Source organism: Patagioenas fasciata, chromosome 8 (genome assembly GCF_037038585.1).
Source record: "Patagioenas fasciata isolate bPatFas1 chromosome 8, bPatFas1.hap1, whole genome shotgun sequence".
NCBI lineage: Eukaryota > Metazoa > Chordata > Aves > Columbiformes > Columbidae > Patagioenas > Patagioenas fasciata.
In genome coordinates this window covers 30,387,138-30,413,588 of record NC_092527.1, presented here as the reverse complement: position 1 = coordinate 30,413,588, position 26,451 = coordinate 30,387,138, and the positions used below count along the sequence as shown (strand labels likewise).

At 38.4% G+C, this 26,451-nt stretch overlaps 1 protein-coding gene across 7 annotated transcripts in view; it reads left to right on the top strand.

The window, feature by feature from the left end:
• Positions 1–2,417: 2,417 nt before the first annotated feature.
• Positions 2,418–26,451, top strand: part of CFAP43 (cilia and flagella associated protein 43) — a 46,333-nt gene continuing 22,299 nt past the window's right edge. For 3 of the 7 annotated variants that reach the window (XM_071812129.1, XM_071812127.1, XM_071812128.1), the window contains exons 1-15: positions 2,418–2,566; positions 5,684–5,937; positions 6,733–6,829; positions 9,620–9,787; positions 11,177–11,327; positions 16,006–16,156; positions 17,779–17,841; positions 18,928–19,007; positions 19,720–19,851; positions 20,872–20,988; positions 22,154–22,234; positions 23,080–23,228; positions 24,365–24,468; positions 25,559–25,699; positions 26,094–26,260. In XM_071812129.1, the coding sequence (XP_071668230.1) occupies positions 2,481–2,566; positions 5,684–5,937; positions 6,733–6,829; positions 9,620–9,787; positions 11,177–11,327; positions 16,006–16,156; positions 17,779–17,841; positions 18,928–19,007; positions 19,720–19,851; positions 20,872–20,988; positions 22,154–22,234; positions 23,080–23,228; positions 24,365–24,468; positions 25,559–25,699; positions 26,094–26,260 (1,941 nt within the window). In that variant the 5' untranslated portion in view covers positions 2,418–2,480. Of the gene's footprint in view, positions 2,567–5,683; positions 5,938–6,732; positions 6,830–9,619; positions 9,788–11,176; positions 11,328–16,005; positions 16,157–17,778; positions 17,842–18,927; positions 19,008–19,719; positions 19,852–20,871; positions 20,989–22,153; positions 22,235–23,079; positions 23,229–24,364; positions 24,469–25,558; positions 25,700–26,093; positions 26,261–26,451 lie in introns of those variants that run through there. The other 4 variants (XM_065843781.2, XM_071812126.1, XM_071812130.1 and 1 more) reach the window with 3 other exon arrangements.

The following is a 26,451-nucleotide window of genomic DNA, read 5'->3' as shown; positions in this document are numbered from 1 at the left end:
CCCGAGGGGCGACCACGGGCACGGCGGGAACCAGCGCCCCCACCGGGGAGCGGGCAGCCGGGGGGGCTGCCTCGGATGGCTGGTACCCAAGGCGAGGGGAAAGCTTGGGTTTCGGTGGCAGCAGCGTCGCGCACCCCGGGGGTCCCTCTTTGAGCTGACCGTCCCCCCCGACCGGGAACGCTGACCCAGTCGCTGAGCCAGGCACTATTAAACTGCTCTCTTCTTTATAACTGCAGCATAACCCACCCCAGCTGGCATTCCCGTTTAAATGGGAAACCTGTGGCAGAACTCCACCCATATGCCTGGTTTTTGAAGTGATGCCTCCTGCATCAGGCGTCCCTCCACATCCCTCATGGCCTCCTGTGCAGCCTTGTTCCACTATGGCAGCACTGCATCACCTGTTGCCCCTCAAAATCCAATCATTTCCCACCTTGATGACAAGGAGGTTTTCCCCTACAGCTATTCTGCTTCATGATGAAAACCCAAAGCAAATGTTAGATTTAATTGCTACCTTGCACTCATAGAAGCATTAGTGCTTGGTTCTGCAAGCATGACCTGTGGGATCATCAGGATGTGCCCAGAGCAAAAGAAAACTGAAGTGCAGACTGAAGTCCTCTCCATCCCTTTTGCACTCTTTGCAGTGGAGGTGAGGACACCAGGAGCCTTCTTTGTACCAGTCTTTCCTGGGGTATAATAGTGGTAAATGGAGGAGATTTCTTCTTAATGCATTTCATGGTGTCCAAATTGACCTATGATCCCAGAAGCAAAATGCTTCCCTTCCCAGGTCTTCCCACACTTCCACCAACCCACCCACCCAAGCCGCACATTATTAGGAAATGGCACATTTATAGGCACCAGAGAGCTAGGGCAGCCATAGCCAAGGAGAGGGACAGTCCTGGCCATCCTGGCAATGGACATGTCTCTGTCAAACCCCGAAGGCTAAGAGAGGAACGGGAGCTCATCCACTCTTCTCAGTGGATCCATGCTTGCACAGTGAGGAAAATTTGCCTATTGGTGACTTTTGGTTTGGGCATCAGGTCACAAAGATCAAGGCAAACAGGGAGATGGCCACTAGTAAAGTGCTCATGAACCTGACACCATAATCCATTTGAATGGAAGAACAACACGATTTTTTGTTGAGTCACTGCTGTTTGAGTTTATCATTACCAAGCAGCTCAGCAATGAAAGGGAGTGGTAACTCATTGCACAAGCCTGACATGCCCTAGGCAAAGCGAAGCTGTGAATAACATGCCCTTTGTCAACAAAACAATTTCTCCTACAGTTAGAAGAACTGTGTTAGAGGACATGTTTCTCATTCCTCTGAAAGCCTGCACGTAGGAAAGATTCAGCAACATTTTGGGTCATGAAAAAAAAATCATTTGAAGTTTCTTTTAGCAATTAAGAAAGACACAGGCAGTCTGCTAACTCACAGCCCAGAGACAGGCACATAGGAGCCTAAAGAAGCATCACAAAATATGAGAGGTACAATAGCCCCTCAAAGCCACCATGGAAAAAACAAACCCATTTCCTCATCCTATCTTGGTCTTGCGTGACATGCAGAGCACCTGTGGAGATAAGATGTAAGGCACAGGCTTGTGCTGCACCCCCCAGACAAGCATGCCACTCTCCACTGTTGCTGCAGGTGTGCAGCAATATCACAAAGCCACACATAGCCACTGTACAGATAAATAAAAACAAACTGACTAAAGTGAGATACTGTAAATAACATCCCTTTAGGAAAGGGGAAAGTAGATATTATTTTTAATTTTGCTTTTAAAGTGACAGAAGGTTCTTCCTTTGTTATCACACTAAAAGCCCTAAAGATATAAAGAAAAAACATAGCTGTACTTTTTCTTCTTTCCAGTAGTCAGCTTCTCCTCAACCCTCTTTGGATCTTCAAGAACAGTCTTACATGTCCCAAAAACAACTGTGGTACCTCTTGAGAGGAAAAAGCAAGAGAAGCAATGGGAGAAGAGGTACAGTTGTCTCACTAAGTGAAATGCTGGTAGGATGAGAACAGCAAAGTGCACAGCTGCAGCAAGGACCTGCAGGAAGGGGCAGCTATGGGAAAGAACCCACAGTCATTGCACCAAGGCAGACCCATGCCTATAACAGGTAAAGCCACCTGCTTTCAAAACACAGCAGCAAAGAACACCTAGGTCAGAGGCCACAGATAATGGTGACTCACAGGCAGAATTACCCCATTAGGCATAGGTCGGTGCCTGTGTGAGAACAATGAGATCTGCTGTAAAGAGCTGGTCTCATCACTTAGGCGCCTCTAGCCCAACAGAAGAGACCCTTTCTCTAGGGCTGCTGGCCCTTTAAATACCCGCCCGTGCTCATTGGTTGGTTGGCGCAGGGGTGCAGGCCAATCAGCTGTCTGTTTTAAGGCCGGCGGGAGGCAGTGCCTTAGCTAATGGTAGGAGCCGTTCTTGTTCCTAAGAGACTGGTGTAAACGGGCGGGTGGCGATGAGCGGCGGATGGAGCCGGCCGGTCGGGAGCCTGGTACCGAGCCCCCGGGGGGCCGCTGCTGCTCCTCGGCCGAGGAGGCTGCGCTGGAAGTGAGGTGGGGGCGGCCGGAACAACCCGCACCCTTCGGATCTCTGTAAACGCCGGAGCCTCTCGGCCCTGGTGGGGTGTCCTGTCCTGTGCCCCCGGGGCCCTGCTCCGCTCAGCCCGGGTCAACTCTGTACAAAGAACAAGGGCAGGCGTAGCAGGGAGAGCAAGGGAGGCTGCTGTACTGTGAATCAGTGTGAAGACGGCAGGTAGTTGGCGGGGGAGAAAAGCACTTGCAGTGCAGCATACAACAGGGACTGAGCCTTTGGTGGATACAGATGAAACTTGGGTTCTCTGCCCTTAGCACAGAGAGGCTCTGAAATGAGGAGTGAGCAACCCTGACTAGTTTTGAGCTGGGGCTTGATACGTTGGTGAGAAGTTTGGCCTGAGTTGTTGCCCCTTCCTGTGTAGTGGTTCTGGCCCTGTGCAACCTTGATGAACACTTGGGATGTGTTGGGTTCTTTTTCTCAGTGCCTGGCCTTGCAGTTCAGGTCTGTGCATGACCACATCTCTCTTCTGCTTTACCCAGGCTCCTTCGGCCTCTAGAATTTCCTTGGTTGTTCTGTACCTCCTAAACCTCACTGTCAGCATTTTCTACCATGGCTCTTAGTTTTTCTGGTGTTGTAAGTCCTCACTTCTGCCTTTCTCTCTTAACCTGCATGCCAGAGACTTTCAGATTTCCATTTTCCACAAATATAACCCACACTCTGTATAGAACAACACTTTCAGAGCTCTTGGCAATCCAACAGTTAGCTTTTTAGTGCTGAACAAACAGGAGCCGTAGATGAGTTAAGCCCTTCCCACCCCACCTTGGTTGAGATTTTCACAGCAATCTAGGATGTCTGGTGACTTTTTCTGTTATGGGACAGATGTTTAAACTTCCTTGTCTGTTTAAGTATTTCAGCTGTTTCATCAACACTTATGACCAATATGGGAGGTATAGATCCCTAACTATAGGTACAGCACTTTTCAGTGAAAAGCAAATTAATTGTTCTAGTAATGGAAGAAACAGGCTACAGCCCTAACTGTTCTGATACTTGCAAAGTAGAAAAATACCATCTGAAGTGTGTCATTGCTATTCAGGGCAGGTCCTTTCTGCAAACTGGTGTTACTTGGAAGAGCTGGGACCCAGCTTTTCTGCTTTGTTGAAACACCATTACAAAATGAAAATATTATGCAAAATTTAAAAATAATGTAAGCCCTTTGGAATGTGAAGCAAAGCCAATTTCCATAAAATAGAAAGTTTAAAGTTTTCATTTCTTATAAATAAATGTTAGCAGCAGTAGTATGTATATCAGTTTTAGAAGAAAGTGACAAATTATTTTGCAGTGATCAATTGGAATTCTGTGGGTTTTTTCTGCAGAAAAATACGAAACTGACAAAACTCATGTTTTTGTAAAACTTGTTTTTCAGTGGCAAAATGCTCTGTAAGGTAATTTTCAAGCAACTCTTATTATTTTGCCCCATCTACATTGCATTAGCTGGCAAAGTTTATGACAAATGCTTGTGACACAATGCTTATACAAAACTGGAGACAGACACAGCATGGTAAACATGTGGGTGAACTGTGGCTAATTACCTGACTCAGTGCATAGTGCACCAGTTATAGCTGATATCAGATAACAGCCTGAATACTTTTCCCCTTAAGCTTTTACTAGTTATAAGGATGATAAATTGCATTGTCATCCCATTAATTTGTCCCTGCATAAATGTTTTCTAGATTTCTTTTTACCCCCGCAAACAGAAGTTAAAATGGTTCGTTTCCACTGATTCAGATCTAATGTTAGAGAAAAGCCCAGAGCTGATCCTCTGAGCGTGTTCATAAAGGTCTGCTTATGTGCTGTGGCACTTCATACATCTTGTCTTTGTGTAAAAGGTCTGGAAAAAACATTTGTCAGCTGAAATGTCTCCTCTTTGTTGCCATGGTATTCAGTTCATCTGCAGGAGAACGTAGTCAGTGTGTTCCCACTCCCCTCTGGCTACACTTACTCTGCTGGTGTGTAGCAGAAGAGACCAAAAGCAGAAAATACTCAGAAAAGACAATGAGAAGTTATTGCTAGACATAAATATCTTAAGACTAGTCATTTAAAAATATTCCTAACTATGAAGTGCTGAGGCTGTAGTACAATCTTCTAGCAGGAGTACAGAGGATCAGCAGCTGATCTGATCTTATGACTGACATGTGTTCATGAAAGGAATGTAAAAATGCTGCTTGCAACTGCAGAGGACAAAGATCTCTTCCAGTCAAATGCTCTTATTTGGAAGAGGACATGAAAAGTTTCTGAATAGAAATTGGAAGAGAAGGTGCCAACAGCTGTGCTGTACACAGAGTGTGTTACTCGACTGAAACCTTTCTGCCATGGAACTAGCCGCCTAAGCTGTGGCTTGGTCAGCCATCTTCACTTAGTGGTAGATGCAAATCCCTTTCGTAAGAGGACCTTGCTGTTCATCCAGACACTTTCTGAAAGGCAAAAATATCTGCAGGCAGTTATGAATTTGTTGATAGATTGTAAGTTTGTAAGGTGACTCCTCTTCAGTAATTTAAGTTCATGTGTAACACATCTTGTTTACATTGTGTAGCAAAAGTTTCACCATGTTAAAGTACTGGTATCTTTAAAGCAGAACAGACCTTCTGGTTAGGCTAATATAAACACAAGTCATGCCTTTGTGGTTTTTATTTTACTGAAATGAGATGAACTATGAAAATATGAAAAGGTTAAGTAAACATAATTGGGTGCAAAGTATGGATTGTACCTGTGTACCTGTTTCAGAATGAAAGTATACTCTGTTACTATGATGTCTGAGAGCAATAACAGAGCCTGCGAACTGGTTAACTTCATTTTTAGTGAAAACTGAAGGAAATGTAAGCATCTCTTTACATTCTTATGACAGTCCTTTTTGCTCCATCAGGGTAAGATTTGCTGTGTTTTTGGAAACACTGAACTAATGATTCATAATATTAAATCTTGAAGTTATTGTGGTTTTGCAACGTTGGTATGAGGATGAGTCTAACCTATCCCAAGCATCACTTCAGTGTAACTTAAACTACAACATACCCTTTATCACAGTATTTCGAGATGTATGTGTCTTTGGTTAATGTTATAACATTCAGTTGCTCTTTCTTAAGTTGGGTTCAGGGATTCCCGAAGAAGAACTTCAGCTTTATCAACAATCAAACTGTCTGCTACCCCTGTGGCAATTACATCCTCTTCCGGGACATTGAAACAAAGGAGATGACCGTGCTGCAGTGTCAGACTGGCCAGGTGGGAGCCTTTGCAGCGAATGCCAACAGCCAAGTGGTGGCCTTTTCAGACCGGAAGCTGAATCCCATCATATATATCTACACTTTTCCAGAACTGAGTAAACTGGCAGAATTAAAAGGTAGTAATGTGGTAACCATCCCTATCACCATTTCATTGAAACAATACTTAAATGCTCTAGCTTCTGAAGGATTTTTTTGGTAAGACTTAAAAAACAGTGTGACAGGAAACTTGTATCATGACAAGACGTGTGGAAAGCAGTGGGAGGAATTTTCCACTGCACTGCTTTTAGCTACACTTAAGCTAGGGAGGAATATGACAATATAAAATGGAGCTGTTTTAAAGAGAAAACTAATGGAATGAAATGGAATTCATTTTAGGAAAATACAGTCAGAATAACAAAAAAAAACCCCTCATGCTGCAGTAGGCTCCCAAGCAGACTGCTGAAAGCTACATTGAGAAATCTAAGATATGAGAGAAATGGGTGCTCTTGCAGTTAAAATTTGGAGTCTGAGATCTAATGTATATTTTTGCCTGCCTCATAACATTTCTCTCCTTAGTTAAATTACTTAACCTATCCATGTTTCAGTGTTTAAATAAGGATCATACTACTTGCTTATTTCATGTGTATGAATGAAAGTATGACTGCAAAGGATGTCAGGGTACTTGAGGAAAAATACTTCACAGAATTAAGGTATTATTGAAAATTTTAAAAAATTCCAAGCAGTGATACATAGTGAACTTTTTAATGATCAAATAAAAACAATAATCTGGAGTGAAGGAATCAGGAGCCTGAAGAATGCCTTTGAAATGTTGGAAGTCGATATAGAGAAACCAAGAAGAGTATTCTATCTGTGATAGTATACAGTAAAGTCCAGGGCAATTAAAGACCATTCTTTTTATTTTTACATTTCAGGTAATACTCAACTGGACTATACCTTACTTGCATTTAGTTTCACAGGCCCATATCTAGCCAGTTACTCTTCAATTCCAGAATTTGTTCTTTCAGTATGGTAAGAGTGAAAAAAAAGTTCTGTAATATCATTTACATTTAATTCATAGTTTTGTCTGTGTGCTGTCTTAGCATAAATTAACAAACGTAGAATTCACTCTGGTTCCTTTCGTTTCCTTTCTTCTTCTGCAAACTTTCATTGTCTGCAAACTTTCTGTACCAAATTTGCTGTTTATTTTCTAGCATTGGTAACCATGAGTCAAAATGATGATTACTTTGCTACAACTGTCTTCTTTTTTTTTTTGAAATTTTGTGTTTTGGAGTACTTCTAAAGTCCTCAGTGTCAGTCAATTATCTGTTTGCCCTTGGAATTTGAGTACCATGCTGTTTATGAAATAAAGTTACCTGCTGAAAAGAGGAAAAGAGTTCTAAAATCTATTTCTACTTTTTTGTCTCCCTGTTGTTCAGTGGTTCTCTTAATTACTTGTGCTTGATCTTAGTTCTGTCTGACAGTTTTGCTCAGCAATTACACTACCATGGCTCACTGGGTTAGATCATAATTATACTGCTCATTGTCATGAAAAGAAATATTATATAATACAGTGCAGATACAGAAAGGGAGAATATTTATTTTTAAAATTGTTCTGTAAAAATATAATCCTGTTCTTGCCTCCATTGTCAACAAGTCCCTGTTTACACTAGAGTCTCAGCACTTCTTCAAAACAGGTAGGGAGGGTGGAGTAGGAGGCAGGCAAGCAAGGACACGCAAGAAATACTCTGTATACTCCTGATTTAATGGTGACCTTTCTTGTACAATAATTAGGGAAGAGTCAGAAACTCCTGTAACTTCAGAATTTTAGTAATGACAGTAGACACCATTGCAGATGCCTCTTCTTTATCCCTGATGAAGGAGAATGTTTGTTGTGAGCTCTGATTGTAGCCAGTAGTTCAGGAAGGATGTCTCTCTGTATGTCACAGTAGAAGCCAACAAGAGAACCCTGCTGGCCTGAAGAGCTTATGTGTTGTCACATAGAACAGAAACAACACACATGGTCTAATGTGTTCATTGTGTGCACTTAAACAAAAATCCACCATATTGAAAGACTTCTCTAGATTGTTCTTAAAAATGGAAATGTGTAGAAATGTTTAAATGCTTCACAGTAGTGGCAATTTCCAAGGCCAAACAATTTAAACTTATTTGAATCAGCATGAATGTTGCGATCAGCAGCTAATTGCGACAAAAGAACCATTCTAGATTCCAGTCAGAAAGAATTCAGTAACAAAACAGAATTACCTTATAGTATTAAACTTAGAATTTATAATAAATTGAACAGAGGATTGTGAATTTAGCGTGAGATTAGGACCTTCATTTTTGCACTTGTGCATTCATTGTAGAAATGTGTGTGTACAGATAAAAGAAATCTCAATGTTTAGGCTTCTTGATGTGTGATTGCAATCACAGTTCCTGTATTTTAAGCTGATAGTTTGGAATCAGAAGTATAAGAGATGATGTGAAAGTTATGTCGGTCTCAAAATATAGAAAGGTTATGGATAATTAAAAGCTGCCTTTCATCTGAGATGTTTTATCCCTAGATATTTATCCTTTTTTGTTCAAAGGAGAGGCTTAATGCCAGATTGTTTTTCAGATACACGTACCATACAGTTTCAGATCTTAATGAATTATCTTCTATAAAAGAGTGTTGGCACTATCTGTTAGGTATGAGATGAGAACACGCTGACAGATCTTTAGAGAGCGCACTACACTGATATCTCTAAAGTCAGAACTGCAGCTTATAGCTTTCTGAAATTTTAATGAGTTACTGTGTATGTGTGAGTACTTCTCAATTTTTGCACATGCTATCAGTATTCACCATTGTCTTGCATCCTTATCTATTTCTGTGAGTGAAGTTATTGTAGGCCAGAACAACAGGATTATACTAAGTCCATTTACAGCAGTGTATGCATTTTAGGTTTTTTTTTCCTCTCAGCAGTAATGACAAATACTAAAGCTATAAATGTTTTTTGGATTAACAGTCAGGTATATTGTCCAAGACATTAAAAAAAATATTCAAAACCTTTTTCTTCAAATGATGTTAATCAGTTCTTGGACAGTGCCTAAGAATGCAAATGCAGTGAAGAATTTATCTGGATAATAGAGAAATCTGCCAATTAGATGGTGAGAACATAGGTTACAGTGGACAAAGGAAAATCAGTGGAAAGCAGATTCCCAGGCTTGTGTCAGCTATATGTAACAGCCCCACACAAATTCTGCCCCCTTTTGTGTTCAAGTTAGTTAATGCAGCCACAGCTTGTATGTCTGCATTCACAACACAATTACTGTATTACCTAAGTAATTCATCCATAGATAATCACGAGCTGACTGTGTTTTATTTCCAAACTACAATACCTTCCAGCTGCAAGCCTGCAAACATAGCCATTATTTTAGGGACTGGAAAAGCAAGGCTGATGTCTGGGGTGCTGAAGAGTTAATTGTTTGGGCCCATTCATGTCACTGATGGGACTGATGAAAAAAAAATCCACGTCTCTTGACTCTGTTGGTCTTTTCACAAAAGGAAGTGCATGATAGTGTTCAGTGTTCAAAATTATTTTACTATTCAATTTTTTTTTTTTTTTTGGTAGCAGTACTAATTATATGTGTGGCTAATTAATGACCTCTTTTTCATTCTCAAGAGGACTGAACATGTTTGACAGCAGAAGTTTTTTTATTAGTGATGATGTATTTGTTTTCCAGTCTTGATCTTGAATGTCAGTCATAATCACATCCAGATATTTGGCTTGAATCCTTTTGACTTATTTAATAGATTTTTTTCTCTTACTCTTCTTAATAAAGGAACTGGAAAGAAAATCTCCTCCTGTGCAGTGAGTCTCAGCCAGGGGTAACCGCAACCTCTCTAAGTTTTAACCCTATGAATTGGCAACAACTGTGCCTTGTTAGTGAGAGCTCTGTTACTATCTGGCTTGTTGAAAGGAGTAATGATGAACATCTCCTTAAGCAAAAGTAAGTGGAGCACCCTTCAGGTTAAGAGAAAGATCTAGAAGTATATTTTAATAACTAAAACTAGCTATCTACATCTGTTCACAAAGAATTTAATCCAATTTAGTTCACCTAGCAATTGCAACCAGTAATTGCTTAATCACAACCAGTGTGAATCTGCCTAGTCAATCAAGTGAATTGAACTTATTATTTTGTTTCTTGGCACTCACATGTCCAGAGTATGTACACCATTAAGCTAATTCTAATCAGCTGCTTTGGCAACCTCTATCGAAAGTTGTATGACTGAATTAAGGTAGTGCCTGGTCTGCTTTCCTGCAAGTGGCCATTTTGAGCATTACTTTTGTACTTATGAAACCACCAAAGTTGGATCAAGTTGCTCCATAGTTAGCATAGTTAAACCATATGTTGTTGTAATCACAAATTGTACCAAAAGCAGTATCAGTTTTCTGTGTTATTTCCAGCTTGTGTGGCCAGTTTACAGGTCCAGAGGGCATGGCTTGGTGAATGCAATGCACTTAGTACAGCAAACATATTATGGAATTTCTTTTTGCTAAAATGTTTGTTATAGTATGTACCATTCAAGTTAGAGTCCTTCAAATATAATATCTAAGCTGTTTCAGTGACAGCTGTTCTACAATTCCCGAGTGTGTTTCATCTTGTTAACTGCGAATATAACCAACATATTGCCATTGACACGGTTACGCTAGTGAAAGTATAGACAAGACCTTAATTTGAAATCTGAAAAGAATATTGAAGGGTTTTTTTCCCTTTCGTTATTATATAGTACACATGTGAAAATACATATACAGTCCTTTTTTCTCACTTTTCATTCCATTCAGTAGAGGTTAAACCTCCACTGAGAATTGTGTATTTTACATATATTTTTCCAAGTTATAAATCAACATAGTTTGTAAACTGTAGAATCCTCAAGTCCTGCATTGTAACAGCCACTCATGCCAATTACAAGAGTGTAGCAGGCAAATACTACAAGTAATTTTTCATCATCGTTAAACTTTCTCTGGATAAACTTAAGCATGAATCCTCACAGCATATGCAAGTTAGGTGTGTGACTTTATTAATCCTGGTTAGTAAGGAAACAGCAACACAGTTTTTTTTACAAGGCAACGAGAAAATATACTGAGCTAGAACATGGCAATCCATTTCTGCCGGTTAGGAACATTCTTCTTGTGTTGCAGAATTACTATTACTTTTCAGTGAAATGGAATGTGCCATGTAGAATGATTGTCTACAACAATCTTCCATTACTCTTGCAGAGGTAAAGCCCATTAACTGAGTTGGTGTCTCAAGGTTTTGAAAACATGCTTTTCAGTTTTGTGTCAGCATTTACTATTCATAATGTCTTCTCAGACAGTGTCTCTTGCTTTTTCACAGCCCTGTGAAACTGCCCGATGAACAAGGGTCCGTGAATCCTCATGAAGAGCTGTTTTTCCCCGTTTCTCATAGTGAAGATCGATACTATGGCCCGAATTTGCCAGTTTCAGCCATTGCTGGACTGGTAGGAGATGAAGCAGAAACATTCATGGTAGCTATTGCTTTTTTTTTTTCTTGTTACTATTCCAAGTCGTTGTGGTTTTTATGCAAGTAAGTGTTAATAAATTAATAATTTTAATGCCTGTTCAACAGGTACAACCCAGTAAATACATCAGTTGTCTCAACAATATTTTTAAAATCCATTTTGACAGGTGACTTACAAGGCATGCTGCTGGTGCACAGTGCAGTACAATGTAGAGATTTCTGACACTGGTCCTAGCATAGTAATATATCTGTGCAGCGGAGGTACTAAGAAGCAGTATAAACACATCAGCATTTAAGCATGCCCAAAGTCATACGAGCTGCTGAAACCTTGAAAAACTATTCTGCTAAACTGATAGTAACCTTCGGGTATCCTTACATCCCTTTGGGATTTGTTTTCTTTTTGATTCTGAAAGTGTTTCACACTGTGGAAACATTGAAGGCTTTATTCCAGACAGCAACCCCTGCTTCTGAAATGCATTTCCATTTCAATGTCAATGTTGGATCTGCCCATTTGTCTCACTTGTATTTGATCATTTACTTGTTAGCCTCCCTTGAGATGCTTCTTTTGAGATGCTTCAGAAGTATTCACATTTTGTTTGAAAATTACTTTCACGTGACTACCAACTAGAAGCATCTGCCAGTGTGAAGACATTTAACTGACAAATCTGGGATTCTCTTCTAAAATTAAGACCATCAGTTTCTATTTGGTAACTTGTGATAGATATGAGACACCAAAACTAACATGTGTAAGATGGCACTCGCATTATACTGCATCTTTTCAAGGGATAAATGTGAGTTCTGTATTATCAAATTAGTATACCACAGGTTTCTGCCACAAACTCCTCTTATAAAGCAGAAAAAAAAAAAAAATAAAACCAGGGAATTACACTTTCCTGACCTCATCCTCTTTTCACAGCTTCATGCATTCAGATTCACAGAGGTTTTTAACTGTGTGACTGCTGATGCTCTTGGTTTCTGGCGCAATTGATAGCTACAAACAAGCATCCTCTACTGACTCTAATTACACATGAGCTGCTTATATTTCAGATCACTTAGAACATGGAAAATGAAGATAATATATGCTCTTCAGGGGCATTGCCTTTTTCTTCTGCCTTGTTACCTCTTATGTGCAGATGATGAACTGCAAAAAAATACTTTGTTCTTTAGCCTGTAAAGTAAATTGGAAGGGGTATTGGGGAAAAAAACAACTGCCATATATTAGGGCTGCGAGGCTTAATAGAATTTGTCTGTCATTGAATGGATTTTATTCCATTCAGGAATGGTAGGTTCTTGAGCTTGCAGAACCATGCAGTGAACTTTTCCACACGGATATGTTGGTGCTTTCAGCCATACTGGACACCACTATAGGGTCTTTGCATTCCCAACTACTTTCAGAAAAATCTGTATTTCTTCTTAGTACCTCCAAGGTGATTATGTTCTCCTTATACAGAAATATTTCTGGAGTAAGAGTAGATTGTCTTTGACAAATATTTCCTTTTCTTTCAAATTGCATGGTAAATACTTTGATACTTATTTACTGTCCAAGTTCCTTAGATGAATGTATTTTTGTTGTGAATATTGACAAAATAATGAACATCAGGTTATTTAGCAATACAAGGTTTTTGCAGGAATACAAGCTGTTATTGTTCCCTTTGCTGTTGCGGTGGTATGTAATTTCTTGTGTACTAAATTGTGAGGTGTTACACGCACAGTTTAGCACTAGGAGGCGCTGAGTCAATTCCTGACATGTTTTTGCCTTTCTCCAGAGTGAGTAATTTTTTGCAGGACCTGCGTTTTTTGTGCCTTATTTTGCTGATTCTCCCTTCCATGCATGCCTGTGCACATATGCTCCATCTCTAACCTAGCAGAAAAACTGAGCCACTACTAGATCTTGTAACCTCCCACATTGCGGGCAGAACCACACACGTCTTGTCAGGTTAAGCACCCCCTTCCAGCGCCCCAACATGGAACATATGGCTTTAGCAAAGCAATTCTTGCACAAGTTGGTCAGAATATACTTGATGGAGAAGATGCTTCTTTGAAATATTGTTTTATCATGACCCTTCAAAAGGTTCCTAATGCAGCCACTTTGAGAGAGATTGAAATGACTGAACTTGCTGAGTTCCTCAGATATCCAGATGTCTTTGGACTACAGTTGCTGTAATGGACTGGGCTGTCCAAAATAGAGGTGCTATAACAACCATTCCTCACTGTCTTGATCAACTGACACCCTGCTGCAGCAGGTGTATCAATGGTTATTGTCGCTGATAATTTGTATACCATTACACATGTTCATGAGCAGTTAAGTGACTCTGGCCTAAAAATTGTGCCTTGACATTTGTAAATACCTTGGAGTTATTTTTCTCTCTACTATCATCAGTACTTTTTTTAATTAGTAAGAGACAATCTGCTTCTCCTGTGGTGGTTAATGAGTTTCGTTCAGTTGAATGCAGTGGGAATAGTATCATGGTTTGATGAAGCTCTCCCCATCTCTGCAGAATTTGACAGAAGGATTTCTGTTCTTTATCACTAAATCTGAGTCAGCTGAGACGGATGTTTCTCGTGTTGATGTAAGCATCCAAAGTGGAGAATTATTTATTTAGACTGCTATTTAAAGGAGTTGTCCTCCACCTGTCCATGGTCCTTGGAGGCTGTAGCCCACTCCTAAAGAATGTACAAGACGCAAGTAAGAAAACTGAGCCCGTTGCCAGGGCACTTGTTTTCTCCTTTGAAATGTGTTGGGGTTCCATACTCTGAGGCCGGGTATGTACCAAAGTGTAACCATAGCGGGGCAGCAGAGGGAAAATAATTGAAATGTTCTGCAGCTTTCAATCCTTTTCTTGCATTAGATTGATTTAATTTTGTTTCAATATTTCTTACAGCTGGGACCTGTATTCTTAATATGCTTTACCATGACAAGTCCATTTGATTCCACTTCATCCCCAGTACCGATTTTATTCCACTGTCTTTTTATAAAACTTCTAATGACAAGGATCCATCCTGGATTTTTTTTTCCCTGAAGAGGTTCCGCTCAAAAGGGAGAGAAGTTCAAAAGAAGCTGGCATTATTATTGTTATTATGCAACTCTGTACCAATGCACAGTTCAAGAAGCATCCTGGTTTGAGATTTACATAATCTCATTCTTGGATTAGCATATTTTATCTGTTTTATGTATGAAGACAGTATGTGAATGACAGCAGGTACAAAAGAACATTGCAGTAGTTGCCTTTATACAGGAAGCTTCTGATTCAAAGTATTTCAGTGACAACCTTCCCAAAGATTTGAGATGTTCAAGCCTCATAAAATCAGTGAAAATTCCTATATTTAAAGTTTCTCTGTATGACATACAGCCCCATTTGTCATAGATTTATTACTGCTAGTCCCATTTGATTTATAAAGTGAGTGTTAATATACTTTATTTCTCTAATATTTTCCCCTGAGAAATTCAGAATGCTTTGTAAGCATAAATAAACAGTAAGTTACTTACCCAGAACCACATAGCAAGTCCTTGGCATATTTTACTACTGAAATCTAGGTACTTGTGAATTTCTGTCCTGTGTTTTCATCTCAAGTCCATCCATATTTCCTCTTTTTATGGAACCTTTAGTGACACAGCAGGTGTTTTACAGAATTATAGTATCTTTTTTTTTTGATCTATCATATTGTCTAGTGTTCCTCACCACTTCTGGTCACATGCATGCTGCTCCGAATCTTCTCTTTTAAATGTTCTCCCAAGGTTTTCTTGTGTTTTGTTCCCCTCTCCCTTTCCCTGAATTCTCTTCAACCTAGTTCTTTCTATCATGATATTTATATGACCCCTATTACTGTTGTATCTGAACAGGTCACTGTCTTTAATAATATTTGGTGGAGAAGTTCTGTGCTTTGTGTTATATGGATGAAGGATTTATGAGATTTAGTGAAATGAAATTCAAGGCACATGGGAAGTCTGGCAGGGATATTTCTAGAACTAATTTGCAGATGACACAAAGGTTGACAGAGCTGTTTTACAGAGCAATCTGGATCATATGATAAGATAAACTATTCAAACAAAATGTGTTTTAATAGTGCCAAGTATGCAACACCACATGTGCAGGTTATGTCTACGAAGTGGAAGACTATTCTGAAAAGCAGTTTGAAAAGCATTTGTCAGGGTGAAGGCCATAGTGGGTAAACATTTCAATTTGGGCTTCCAATGCTATTCTGACGTTTAGGAAAAAAAAAAAATCTAGGGGCTTAGTGTATTGAATGTTATCATAATTTTATCATTGAAAAAAACTGGGAGATGACCTGGGTATTGTGGGTCAAGACCTTTGCAAGGTTAGGGAAGATACTGGACGGATTCCCAGCAAGAGGACAAACCTGTAACAGATTCAAGTGCTGGAGAATTAATCCAGATAAATTAAATTTTAAAAATATATAATTTTAAAACAAAATCACAATCATTTTAACAAGTTTCTAGGTAGAGAGTTGCATTCTCCACCACTATCTCACATCATAGACTTTTCTTGAAAATGTTCTTGCTTCTCAAGTTACTGGCCTCAGTGAAGGCGTGACTGAATAAAATAAGGCTGATGTTATACAAGTGGTCAGACTCTATAAGGTATTTTTTTTGCCTTAAAATGTGTGTAACTCTTGTACAGATACTTGTCAGTTGTTGATTGACCTTGTTTATCTTTGTGCTGAAGCCTAGAAATTATATTAAGCCTGCAGTGCATCCTACTGCCCACTGCTGGACTGGAACCTCAGAAGTTTACGTGAGCTGTGAAGAAGGATACATTTTGACAATTAATGCTGAGACATACAGTGTTTCTGTTCTCCAACAAAAACCTTTACCTGGTAAGAAACAGCTGCATTGTGTGTTTTATTCAAGTAGGGAGGAAAGTGTATAGGTGAAAGCTTTTTTTGCTTTCTTCTATTGTGTACCTTACAGAAGTTGTAAAGCTATACTGTAGAGCCATATTTCTTTTATTAGTATGATTAACATTTGAGAATGTCTTTTGAACTTCTGTGTGGGTTTCTTTAGCACCCAATAATTGGCCTTCATTTTTCTTTGGAAAAAAAGGAAAAAAAGCTCTAACTAGATCAAAACTGATAAAATGAACAATACTTCCAGAAGCCCAGATCATACTAACCAGCTCTACTAGATTAATGTTAAACTATTAATATACCAGCTATATGCAGTCTTTTTACTATTAGTTAAGTGCCAATAATTTATTTTATTTTGCATGAAGTATTGGGCTGTCCTCATGTGGTATGTTAGAACACATCTTTGAAGACTCATGATAAGTCTTAAGACAACAAAACTGAATTTAGTGTACTGTTGCTGAATAGAATTCCAGCTATTACATAAACTATTTTCTAATGAAAACAAGGTTGTAAAGACTATCAGACGTTACTGCAGAAAGTGTGAAGCACAGAGAGTGAACAGAAGATGTCTTTGGCTTCAAACAAAGAAATCTGCTTTTAATTTATTCTAGAATGGGAGGATTCAGTATATATCCCTCATATAGATGGCAACTTGCCAAGGTGATTTGTCTGCCTTATATATATTTCCACTTGTCTTTTTTTGTGGGGATCTGTGGCAAGCTGGTGACTGACTAAAGTTTTCTGGCAACAGCAGCCCATTCCACACCTTCTCTTTTGTGGTAATCCTGAGGTCTCTCCCCTGCTACATGCCACGTGCTGCCCTGTGTGCACATTCCAAGGGCTCCCAAGACAGAGGACGGTGAGATGCAGCCAGCATCAAGTGTTCTGGCAATGTCAACCTGTACCCTGTCATCCTTTTCAGGGATGGAAGGTGTCAGTCCTACTGTGCATGTGAGAAGTGAGAAGTACTGGAATCTGCTTCTCCCTGACACTAGAACTGGGTGATATCCTGTTGTAGATCAGCATAGAACTCTTTCTTTAATAAACACACAATCAGTGTTAATGGTCAGGCTGGGGATAAGCTTGTTTTCTTATTTTGCCATGTAGTACATTATTTTTCAAGCTCCAACAAGTATCTCTGACTTTCCCAAAGTACTGTAACTCTGTTCAGTTTTGATAGTTACCACAGAAATGAAGTCTGCTCTTAAAAAAAACCCAGCAAAGCAGCATTCTTTCTCTGCTTTTGAAATTATCAGAGTTTTAAGTTTACCAAATCAAGAATTGGAAATCGTCAAACATTAAGAAGCTGAAGTGTGACAAGAAAAATTTTTGCCAGTTCAGTAGAAGGCAACAAGAATATTTGCCATCCGGGCTTTTCCTTGGCCCTTTTACAGCTGTAAGCTGAATCACAGAAAGACTGTGTCTGCTTAGTTGCATAAATTATAGAAATGGTGGACATTGGGGAAGAACACACACTTTTGATTCAATATACTGAACCTGGCCTTTTGTTCATTAGACTGGAATACAACTGACTTTTATCGCAATGTTTATGTAAACAAGGTTGATGTAATAAATTGTTTTCTTTTGTGCAGAACGCATACGTACAATATCAGACGTGGTGTCATATGTTCACAAAGAAGTACAAAAAAAGAAAGGTATTTCCATGTTCAAATCAAGCTAATAGATTTTTAGGCAACACCAGTTAGATCTGGGAATAATAATATGTGAGCACAGCTGGAAGCCACTGGTTAGAAAAGCTCAGCTCATGCTGACCTCTGTAAGAAACATTGATGACAATCTTTTATGTTTACATGACAAATGATGAGTAGCTTTTGTGCTAATAGAAAGACGAATAGCCTCAGGAGAAAAAGTGGCAGTGAAATAATTTCTGATAGTTCTAATTTAAATTTGAATAAGTGATGCTAGAATGAGTTCCCTACTGCTTAGTTTTAGTAACTTTTTTTAGAACTGCAGTCACCTGTAATTTAGCCGAGTTAGGATTTAGGAGTGTTTGTTTCAAACACTTTGTTTTGGGCTCCACAATATTCACATAACAAAGTTCAGCATAGGGCCGCAAGCAGTATTGGAGAGTCTGAGTACATGACATACAGAGATGGGCTTGGGGGAACTGCAGGGGATTTTACTATGGCTTCAGCTAACTAATGAAATGTTACAGAGAAGATAAAACCACACAGGTGAAGGACAGAGTTTGCATCAATGGAAATTCTGGATAGATATTAGGAAAAAAAAAATATTTTCACAATGAAGGTAGTCAGGCATTGGGACAAATTGCCCAAAGAAGCTGTGGAACTTCCATTCCTGGGGATATTCAGACCTCAGCTGGATATGACTCTGGACAACATGATCTCACTTGGAAGTTGGTTCTGAGTTTGAGATTGGCTTTGTGCTGAGCAGGAGGTTGGATCAGAGACTTTCTTGGGTCCCTTCCAACCAAAATGTCTCTGTGATTCGGTTATTCACACTTTAATGTGGCTATTTGCAGCTTTTACAAAATCAAATGTTTTCTCAAATTAATTTCTAGTTCATCAGACCACAATAGTACTGTCACCTCAAATTCTGTGTATCAGTCTACTCCTTCATTATCATCACAAAAAGTCCAAAGAATATATAGCACATGGAGCCTTTTTACTCATGGGTAGGAAATCATCCCAGATTTGAAGTTGAGACACATTGTTGCAATAAATGAAATTTGATATTTTACATTGATTGTGTGCTGTCAGGTGGCAAACCAAAGGATCTGCAGAACCCAGTTTTATCTTCCTTGGCATTTTGTAAAGACGGACTGTATGCAACTGGAAGTGTAAGGCATCCTTTACGCTCTTAGCTTACTTTTATTGTGTGAAAATCAAAGAACATTTGCAGAGTTCACTTCAAAGACAGGAGTTAGAAAAACACTATTATATATAGTGGAGGGCTGCAGAACTATAAAGGTCATCTCTGGTGTTGCATGTATTTTCTTTTTTAAGACATGAGACACGATATTGGGGAGGAGCAGAGTGGGAAGACATTCCATTTTTCTAGTCAAAGAAGCAAAACAAAGAGAACAATGCTATTTTTAACAAAAGAGTATTCTAGAGGAACAGAAAAGAAGGATGGACAAAAAAATAGGAAATCAGAGAAAAGGATCAAGAGAATTGCCACACAAAAATCAATATTTAACCCAAAGTGACAATGCCATTGTACACTACTGCTTAAGAGTGGGACAAATTCTTATATAATCTCAAAAACCCCAATATGAAATCTTAAATATTAACTGATGAGACAGTTTTTATCAAACATAGACTGTTACTAAGACTTGTAGTAAAGAACACCTTCATTTTTCAATAGATTGATTATCCAGGGTGAGAATCCACTGGGTTTAAACATACTAAAAGCAAACGACACCATTAGTGATGAGGTACAGTTAAACACTGTTACTGTAGAGATTTTCAGAAGTTCTTGCAGTTCAGTTTGCCAGAGGGGGCCGGGGTAAATGACCTAGACTTGATGTGGATTTGTACTTTTCTGCACAGGGGGGCATTTTATTCTTTTATTACATCAAAGATCTGCACTATGAGACGAAAATCTGCGCTGATATCTTGCAACCAATAACCAGCCTCGTATTCTCTCCTGATTACACTGTACTTCTGCTTGTCACTGACCAGGTATAGCATTTGAGATAACAGTGTTACATAATGGGATGTGCCCGTGATTCTCTATGTGTATGCTGATGCTCTTAGTATGAAATGTTTGTACTGTAATCACACAAGTCAACAAATGATATCAGAGGTGACCTTAGTCCATCTTGTGTTTTTAATGAAAGATTGGAAAGACTTTTGATGAAGATTTGTCTCCCACAGATGGGGGATTATAAAGTACCTAATGCTGAGATCTCCCAACAGAAATACTTGTGTGTGTACAGTAGAGCACATGATCAGTGTGTCCAGGTCACTGTGCATGAGCTCTAGGCTTGATGTGTGCCTGCACTGTAAGAAGTGCAGCTTGAGTACGTCAGACCTGCTGTAGCTATGCAGTAGAGCTGTTCTGTATATGTACCTGAATTTGTCTGGCAACCCAGCTTGAAATCCTTCTTTGACCAACCTAATGTCCAGAAATCATACACAAGAGTCCCAAATCCTCAAATTCCACTTGTTTTTTCAGACCTTCAATAATTTACATTGGCATTTTTAAAGCTCTTAAAATGTTTTTGTGTGTGTCAGGAGGTTCTGAGTGCAGTGGTAACTCTGGTCACACTTCCTCTGATTTCATTCTCCATTTGTAAAATTAGTAGAGGAGTTCAAAAATCTTTGTCAATATTAGTTATGAATTGTTTCTAAGAGGCTTTGAGATCTTTAGATAAAAAGATCTCCTAAAATTTAAGATTTATTATTTTTTGTTCCTTTTGTTTTAGATTATTTATTGATTCCTGGAGCAACATTCTTTTATTAAAGCAATTTTGAGAAACAAAACTTCTTGAAAATGTGACTAGCTGGCTCACTGTGTAAACTAATATAATCCACTACATTCAGCTGAATTCTACTGGGCACTTTTTACCTCAATTTGGAATCAAGTATAAAGCTTTAAAGAGTGAAACTCAAAAAAATGGATTTTTTGTTGAAGTCTTTGAAAGCTTTTAATGAAAAGTTTCATGACCTAGTGATGGATTATTTCTCTTTGTTTGTCAGGGGGCAGTCTATACTTACAAACCCCCCCACAGTGAAGAAGCTGTCAAACTCTTGGATGCATGCAGTGGTTATTTTTTGACAGCTGATTTTCTTACTCCAGGGAATGAGTACTGTGTGGTAAGAAATAGTATTCTATATATAATAGTGGCTCTTTTCAGGTAACCAATATGTTGCTAAAGCACAAAATCAAAAGCTTTGCAGAGATTAGGACTGTTCAGATATTTGTTACATTGTGTAACTTCTTGTTAAGGAAGTAAATGGCATTAGTTCAGGTATGGCCTATAAAAGGGTCAGAATTTGCCCAAGAATAATGGGTGGATAATTTGCAGATTGCTGAAATGTCATATTGGTCCTGCTGTTGATTTCTGTGACTCTATTTTTGGGGACCTTTCAGCATTTGCCCTCTCCCAGATGAGCCCCGAATTTTAACAAAGCCAGGACAGGAACATAGCTGACCAAAATGTGGATTCAATTCAGAGAACAGATATTGGAATAAGAAATTCCTACTGATCTTTTCAGGCTTCAGCACAAACTGGAACAGCCTGAGAGATGCCTCTTTGCTGGGTCCAGGCACAGAGAAGGCTTTATTTGTTAATCTCTCCATTCAGAGAAATTCCTTGCTTTCCTCCTATGTCTTTGATTGCTGCAAGATGTGTATTTTAGCCAACAAGACTGATTCATCTCCAGGCCATGAGTTCTTCAAGTAGCCAGCCTAGGAACCCTGGGATCTTAGTCAATTAGGTTTGCTGAATCAATTTGTTTGTTGTTAGCTGGAGAATGATAAATTTTACCTGACCCTGAATGAGTAATGTGAGGGTTGATTGATCTCTAGCCATACTTTCCTGTGGAATTATCAAATTGACTGGATATAAGAAGAACTCAAGTACTATTATGCACTATTTTTCATGTGAGAAAACAAGACCTCTCCTTAAGCCCTTCCCTATGCAAAGAAAATTATAAGCAGGTTTTTCTGTTGCTGGCTGACTGCTGGGAGTGCTAATATTGATCACGCTTACATGTTTTGCCCTGAATTGTCTCTTTATGCCTCAACACCATTCCTGTAGTTGCAGCAATTCACAAAAAATATTAAACATTTTCTCATGGCAAGTGTATCTTGCAGCAACTGGACTTAAACAAAAAGAGAATTCCAAGCAAAACTAGTAACACTTAGTCTGCTGTGCTCAGACATTGGTTGAATTTATATTCTATAGAAAATCACTAGTCACTTTGGGACTATTGGGTTATTCCACCACTTTTGACTTTGTTTTTCCCTGTTCAACAGTCTGTAGCAACTTCAGGGGAAGTACAAGTTTGGTTCCTGGAAGATGGAACTTGCCTCAGCAAGCTAAACCTTAATATGGAGGTACATGTAACCAGGAGTTTATATAGTGACTGATACTTTAAATTTTCTTTAATATTTTTCAATACATAGCATAATATAACACGGATTTGCATCAACCAGTGCTTGGGGAAAGCTCGGTATTGTCTTTGAACAGTCATGAAAGAGATTTCAAAAAGATTGTCTTTCAGAACGTTTCCTTGAACTAATCATGAATCTAACTGAGCCATAAAGCAGAGGAAACATTTTAACCTCATGTCCTAGTGATATGTCTTTAAGCATATATTTGTAAATAACAATCTAAATTATTATATATTACTTTATTAAATTTTTATTTTTAATGAGTGCCAGAACTGAAAGAAAAGTTTCAAATGTGAAAAAACAAAATGTCTTAATGGATCTGAAAAACAGGTTTTAGGAATTTAGTTGATAAAGTATTTAAAATTGTTAATGCTTTGTCCTGATTTAAGATGCATTCAGACCCTGAAATCCAACATAGTAAGAAGAAAATCCCTTTCTGTAAAATCCATACATGTAATTGCACTCACTGTTTAGGTGGAACTTCTTGCACTTAAAATCTGGATAGTGGATAGAATGTGTTGTTGTTGTTGTTTTTCCTGAGGAGCGCAGAATTAGCTTTTGGTATGTAGGTACAGAGCGTAGGTAAAATTCCTATGATATATCTGAAATCCTTTCTTTGTTAAAAAAGAAAAAAAAGAAAATTAAAAAAAAAAAGTTTTTAGATAAACCACTTGGGGTTTCTTCTCCAAATTTTAGAGACTCTTAAATAGTAAGCAACTTCATACTAACTTATAGCATAATATATAAAAAGATGTGGAACTGCTAAGTATCTTTTACTTCTCAACTAGGCAACTGCGCTGGCTTGCTGTCCCTCCTCCAACAGCGTTGCTGTAGGGACCAAAAGAGGTGTCATCTATTTCCTTGATGTTACCAAAGTTGAAGCTCCACGGGTTGTTCACAGAATTTTTCTTTCCACATTTCCAGTGCTCTCTTTGCAGTAAGTATGTAGTAACAAGGGCAGGAATGTTGTCAATTTGCTGCTTGAATAATACTGTTAGTTGAACAAAAAAAAAAAAAGGAAGTTTTTATTCTAAAAATAACAAAATGAAATATTTTATCAGCTTCAGTTTTTTCCAACATATTCTGAATTGCCTTCAAGAGGAGTAGTAGGAGGATTTATATGAGAAAAATATAAGAAACCTGTATTTTAAGAAAACTAACTGAGCACTGAAGATAGTAATGTATAAGATCCTTTCTGACAGATCACCAAATGCAGTAATTATGTATCTTCCATGTATCTGAATTTAGAAGGTTATTTCTCACTAAATATAAATTCGAGATTTTGTGAAGTTAAGTTTAAGCCACTGGACATCTCTTCTTTTGTGATGGATTTTTATTACCATTGTTAATTATTCATTTGCTTACAGTTCCAGAAATTACCAGTCCTCTTGTAGTTAGTGATCTAAAAGACTTTTATAGTGTTTTGGTTTGTTGTTTGGTTTTGGGTTTTTTGGTGGGGGGGGCGGTATGTGTGTGGTGGTGGTTTTTTGGTTTTGTTTTGTTGGGTTTTTTTGTTTGGTTGTTGTTGTTGGTTTGGTTTTGTTTGTTTGTTTGTTTTCCCAGATATTGAAACAATCTGAGGATATTTTACTTCTATTTTTTTAAAAAATAGAACGTATTTTGAACTGTTAATGTTCAATATAAATCTGCCTGTTATTTTGACACTCAGATGTGTTCTCTTTTCACAGTTACCTAAGATAAAACATTAAAAATAGATACAGAAAGCAACTTATTCAAAGTCAAATGAATGCAAAGACGTGTCTATTCAAAATAATAGCAAAATCTGTATAGTGGTTTTGTTTTTAGAAAGTAAAAAGTGTTTTTATTTGAAAATTTTTATTTTAAAAAACTTCAAATAAATATTCAATAAAGTTTTTAACACAGCCTGCAATTAGCAATTGCACTCCTAGCACTGGGCTTTGTATCTGGACTGAACTCTGTAAACCCAGAAGCTGAAATTCCAGTTGTGTTTATTCTACCAGTGAAGTCAGCAGAGTTATGGGAGTGGAATTACTTGACCCCTTTTACTGACTTTATTGAACTGTATTCTATTTGGATTTATATTTCACCTAGTTATGATCAGAGTGGCCAGTTCCTCATCGCTAGAGCTGCAGAAGGACATATATTTATTCTAGATGCTCGACCTTCAAAATTATTCCAAGTTCTTGGATATGTAGGTAATATATGTAACAACATTAACTACCTGGTGTTTTCACTATTTGCTGCACTTTATGAATACTTCCTGGACAGACTAAGCCACTCTCCTTCATTGTACTTATTTTTTTGGAGGACTAAACATATTCTTCCCACCTGTTTCCCAACTGTGTTTTGTCCTGTTGTCCTGGCCAATGTTTTTTTCCCCCCCCTCTTTTTCTACTCCTCTGTAATTTTAGTTAGCAAATGCACCAGTGTTGCTTTTCTTCCAGGACACATATAAGTCACAGGAGAGAGAATGGATTAGCTGGATTACCTGACCAACTGATCACAACTCCAGCACAACATTAATAGTGCTGGCAGAGAACTTAAGACCTTAGTGGCTGTCCATATGAGAATTTAGACTAAAACACTGTGGGTAGATAGCTGGGTGTGATCTCCGGTTACAAATGGCCACCCTAGACATCTTTAACATTGGCACTGCTGCAATTTTCAGCTTTGCTGGTTGATACTGGAGAATAAAAAATTATGGCATTTTAACTCACAAAAACAAAATCTGAAATTTGTAAATTTGTTTCTGCAGTCTCTCAATTCCAGTAACATTATACTTGCAGATCACATCTATGCATACAGATCTTCATTATTCTTTTAAGTATAAAGGACATTATTTTATCATTTTAATTGGTTTGACAAATATAGAATTACATCTTATTAGATAATTTTCAGAATTTGCCTGATCATGTTCTCATTGTCTGGCTGCCTTCTTAGATGAGGCCTTTTCTGTGCTTTATCTGGAGGTCATCATCAGACAGCCTTGAAATTGCTACAGTTCAAGCTGGATGTGAACTCAGATTTTAATGTTTAATGTAATAACATTTGGTGCTTGGCATTCTCAGCATCTGATGCCTCAAGCTGAAGTTGTGTGTATGCAGCATTTTCTGAAACCAGGTTGTGGCTTGTCTGACATTTTAATCCAAGTTCAAAACTGTTGAACTGAGAAGTATTCTGAACAGGGATCTCCTTTTTTTTTTTTTTTTTCCTATGATATCTTAATAAAAACAAAGTTACTGTGCTTCAGTAACAATTTGCGTTGGTGTTTCCTACCTGCTTCAGTGTTGGAGGATCAAGTGCTGGATCTTTCTGTAGCTTCTGACTTCAAGAGCAACTTCGTGGAAGTGATGGTGCTTGTTAATGTAGCAGAGGTCCAGCGAGCAAGACTGGAAATTTTTTGTTTATGTTCAGCACTCACAACAGGTAATTGAAGTATATACTATGTGATATTTTTCTAATGCAAGAACATATTATTGTCATTCCTTAACACAGAATACTAACAATCTTAATATTTTCTTATTAAACAATCTTAATATTTTCTTATCAGTGCATACAAATTGTCACATCACAGTGGTTAAACTGTTTCTAGTGCTTTGTTGGAGCTAGTAGAACTGTGTCTCTGTTTTGCCGCAGTGGCTGCATCAGCGCAGCCCAAAGCCTTTGTGTTAAAAACAGGTGTCGGAACTCCCTGTCTCCTTGAAAAGTCACATCAGCTCACTCCTTGCTGAGGCTGGTTTTCATAATTACTTGTTAGGTGCCACACCTGCATTAGTGGTAGTGATGCCTCTTCCTCCATGTTTCTTTTTTAATCTTCTAGATGATAAGTGTGTTAATGAACACGGAATACTTAATGCTAACGCCATTAAAAGGAAGCAATATGATCTGGATTGCCCTTTAAGCTCAGCAGTCAGATTGAAGGATAACATTGTGTATGGCTACTGTACCTGTGCACCTTTCATCTGTAAATACCACATCTCTGAAGAGGTAATTCTCTGAAGCTTCTTTATTTTGGGTAGTGGTTTAATACCAGCAAACAAAGGCTGTAAATGAAGTGAATATAGCGGGACATTATGTTAAAGAAATTCCTCTCTGCACTAAAAATATCTACTCCATCCGTAAACATCAACTTTCAGCATCCTACCACCTGCTCAGAAACCTGGTAAAAGCAATCTCCT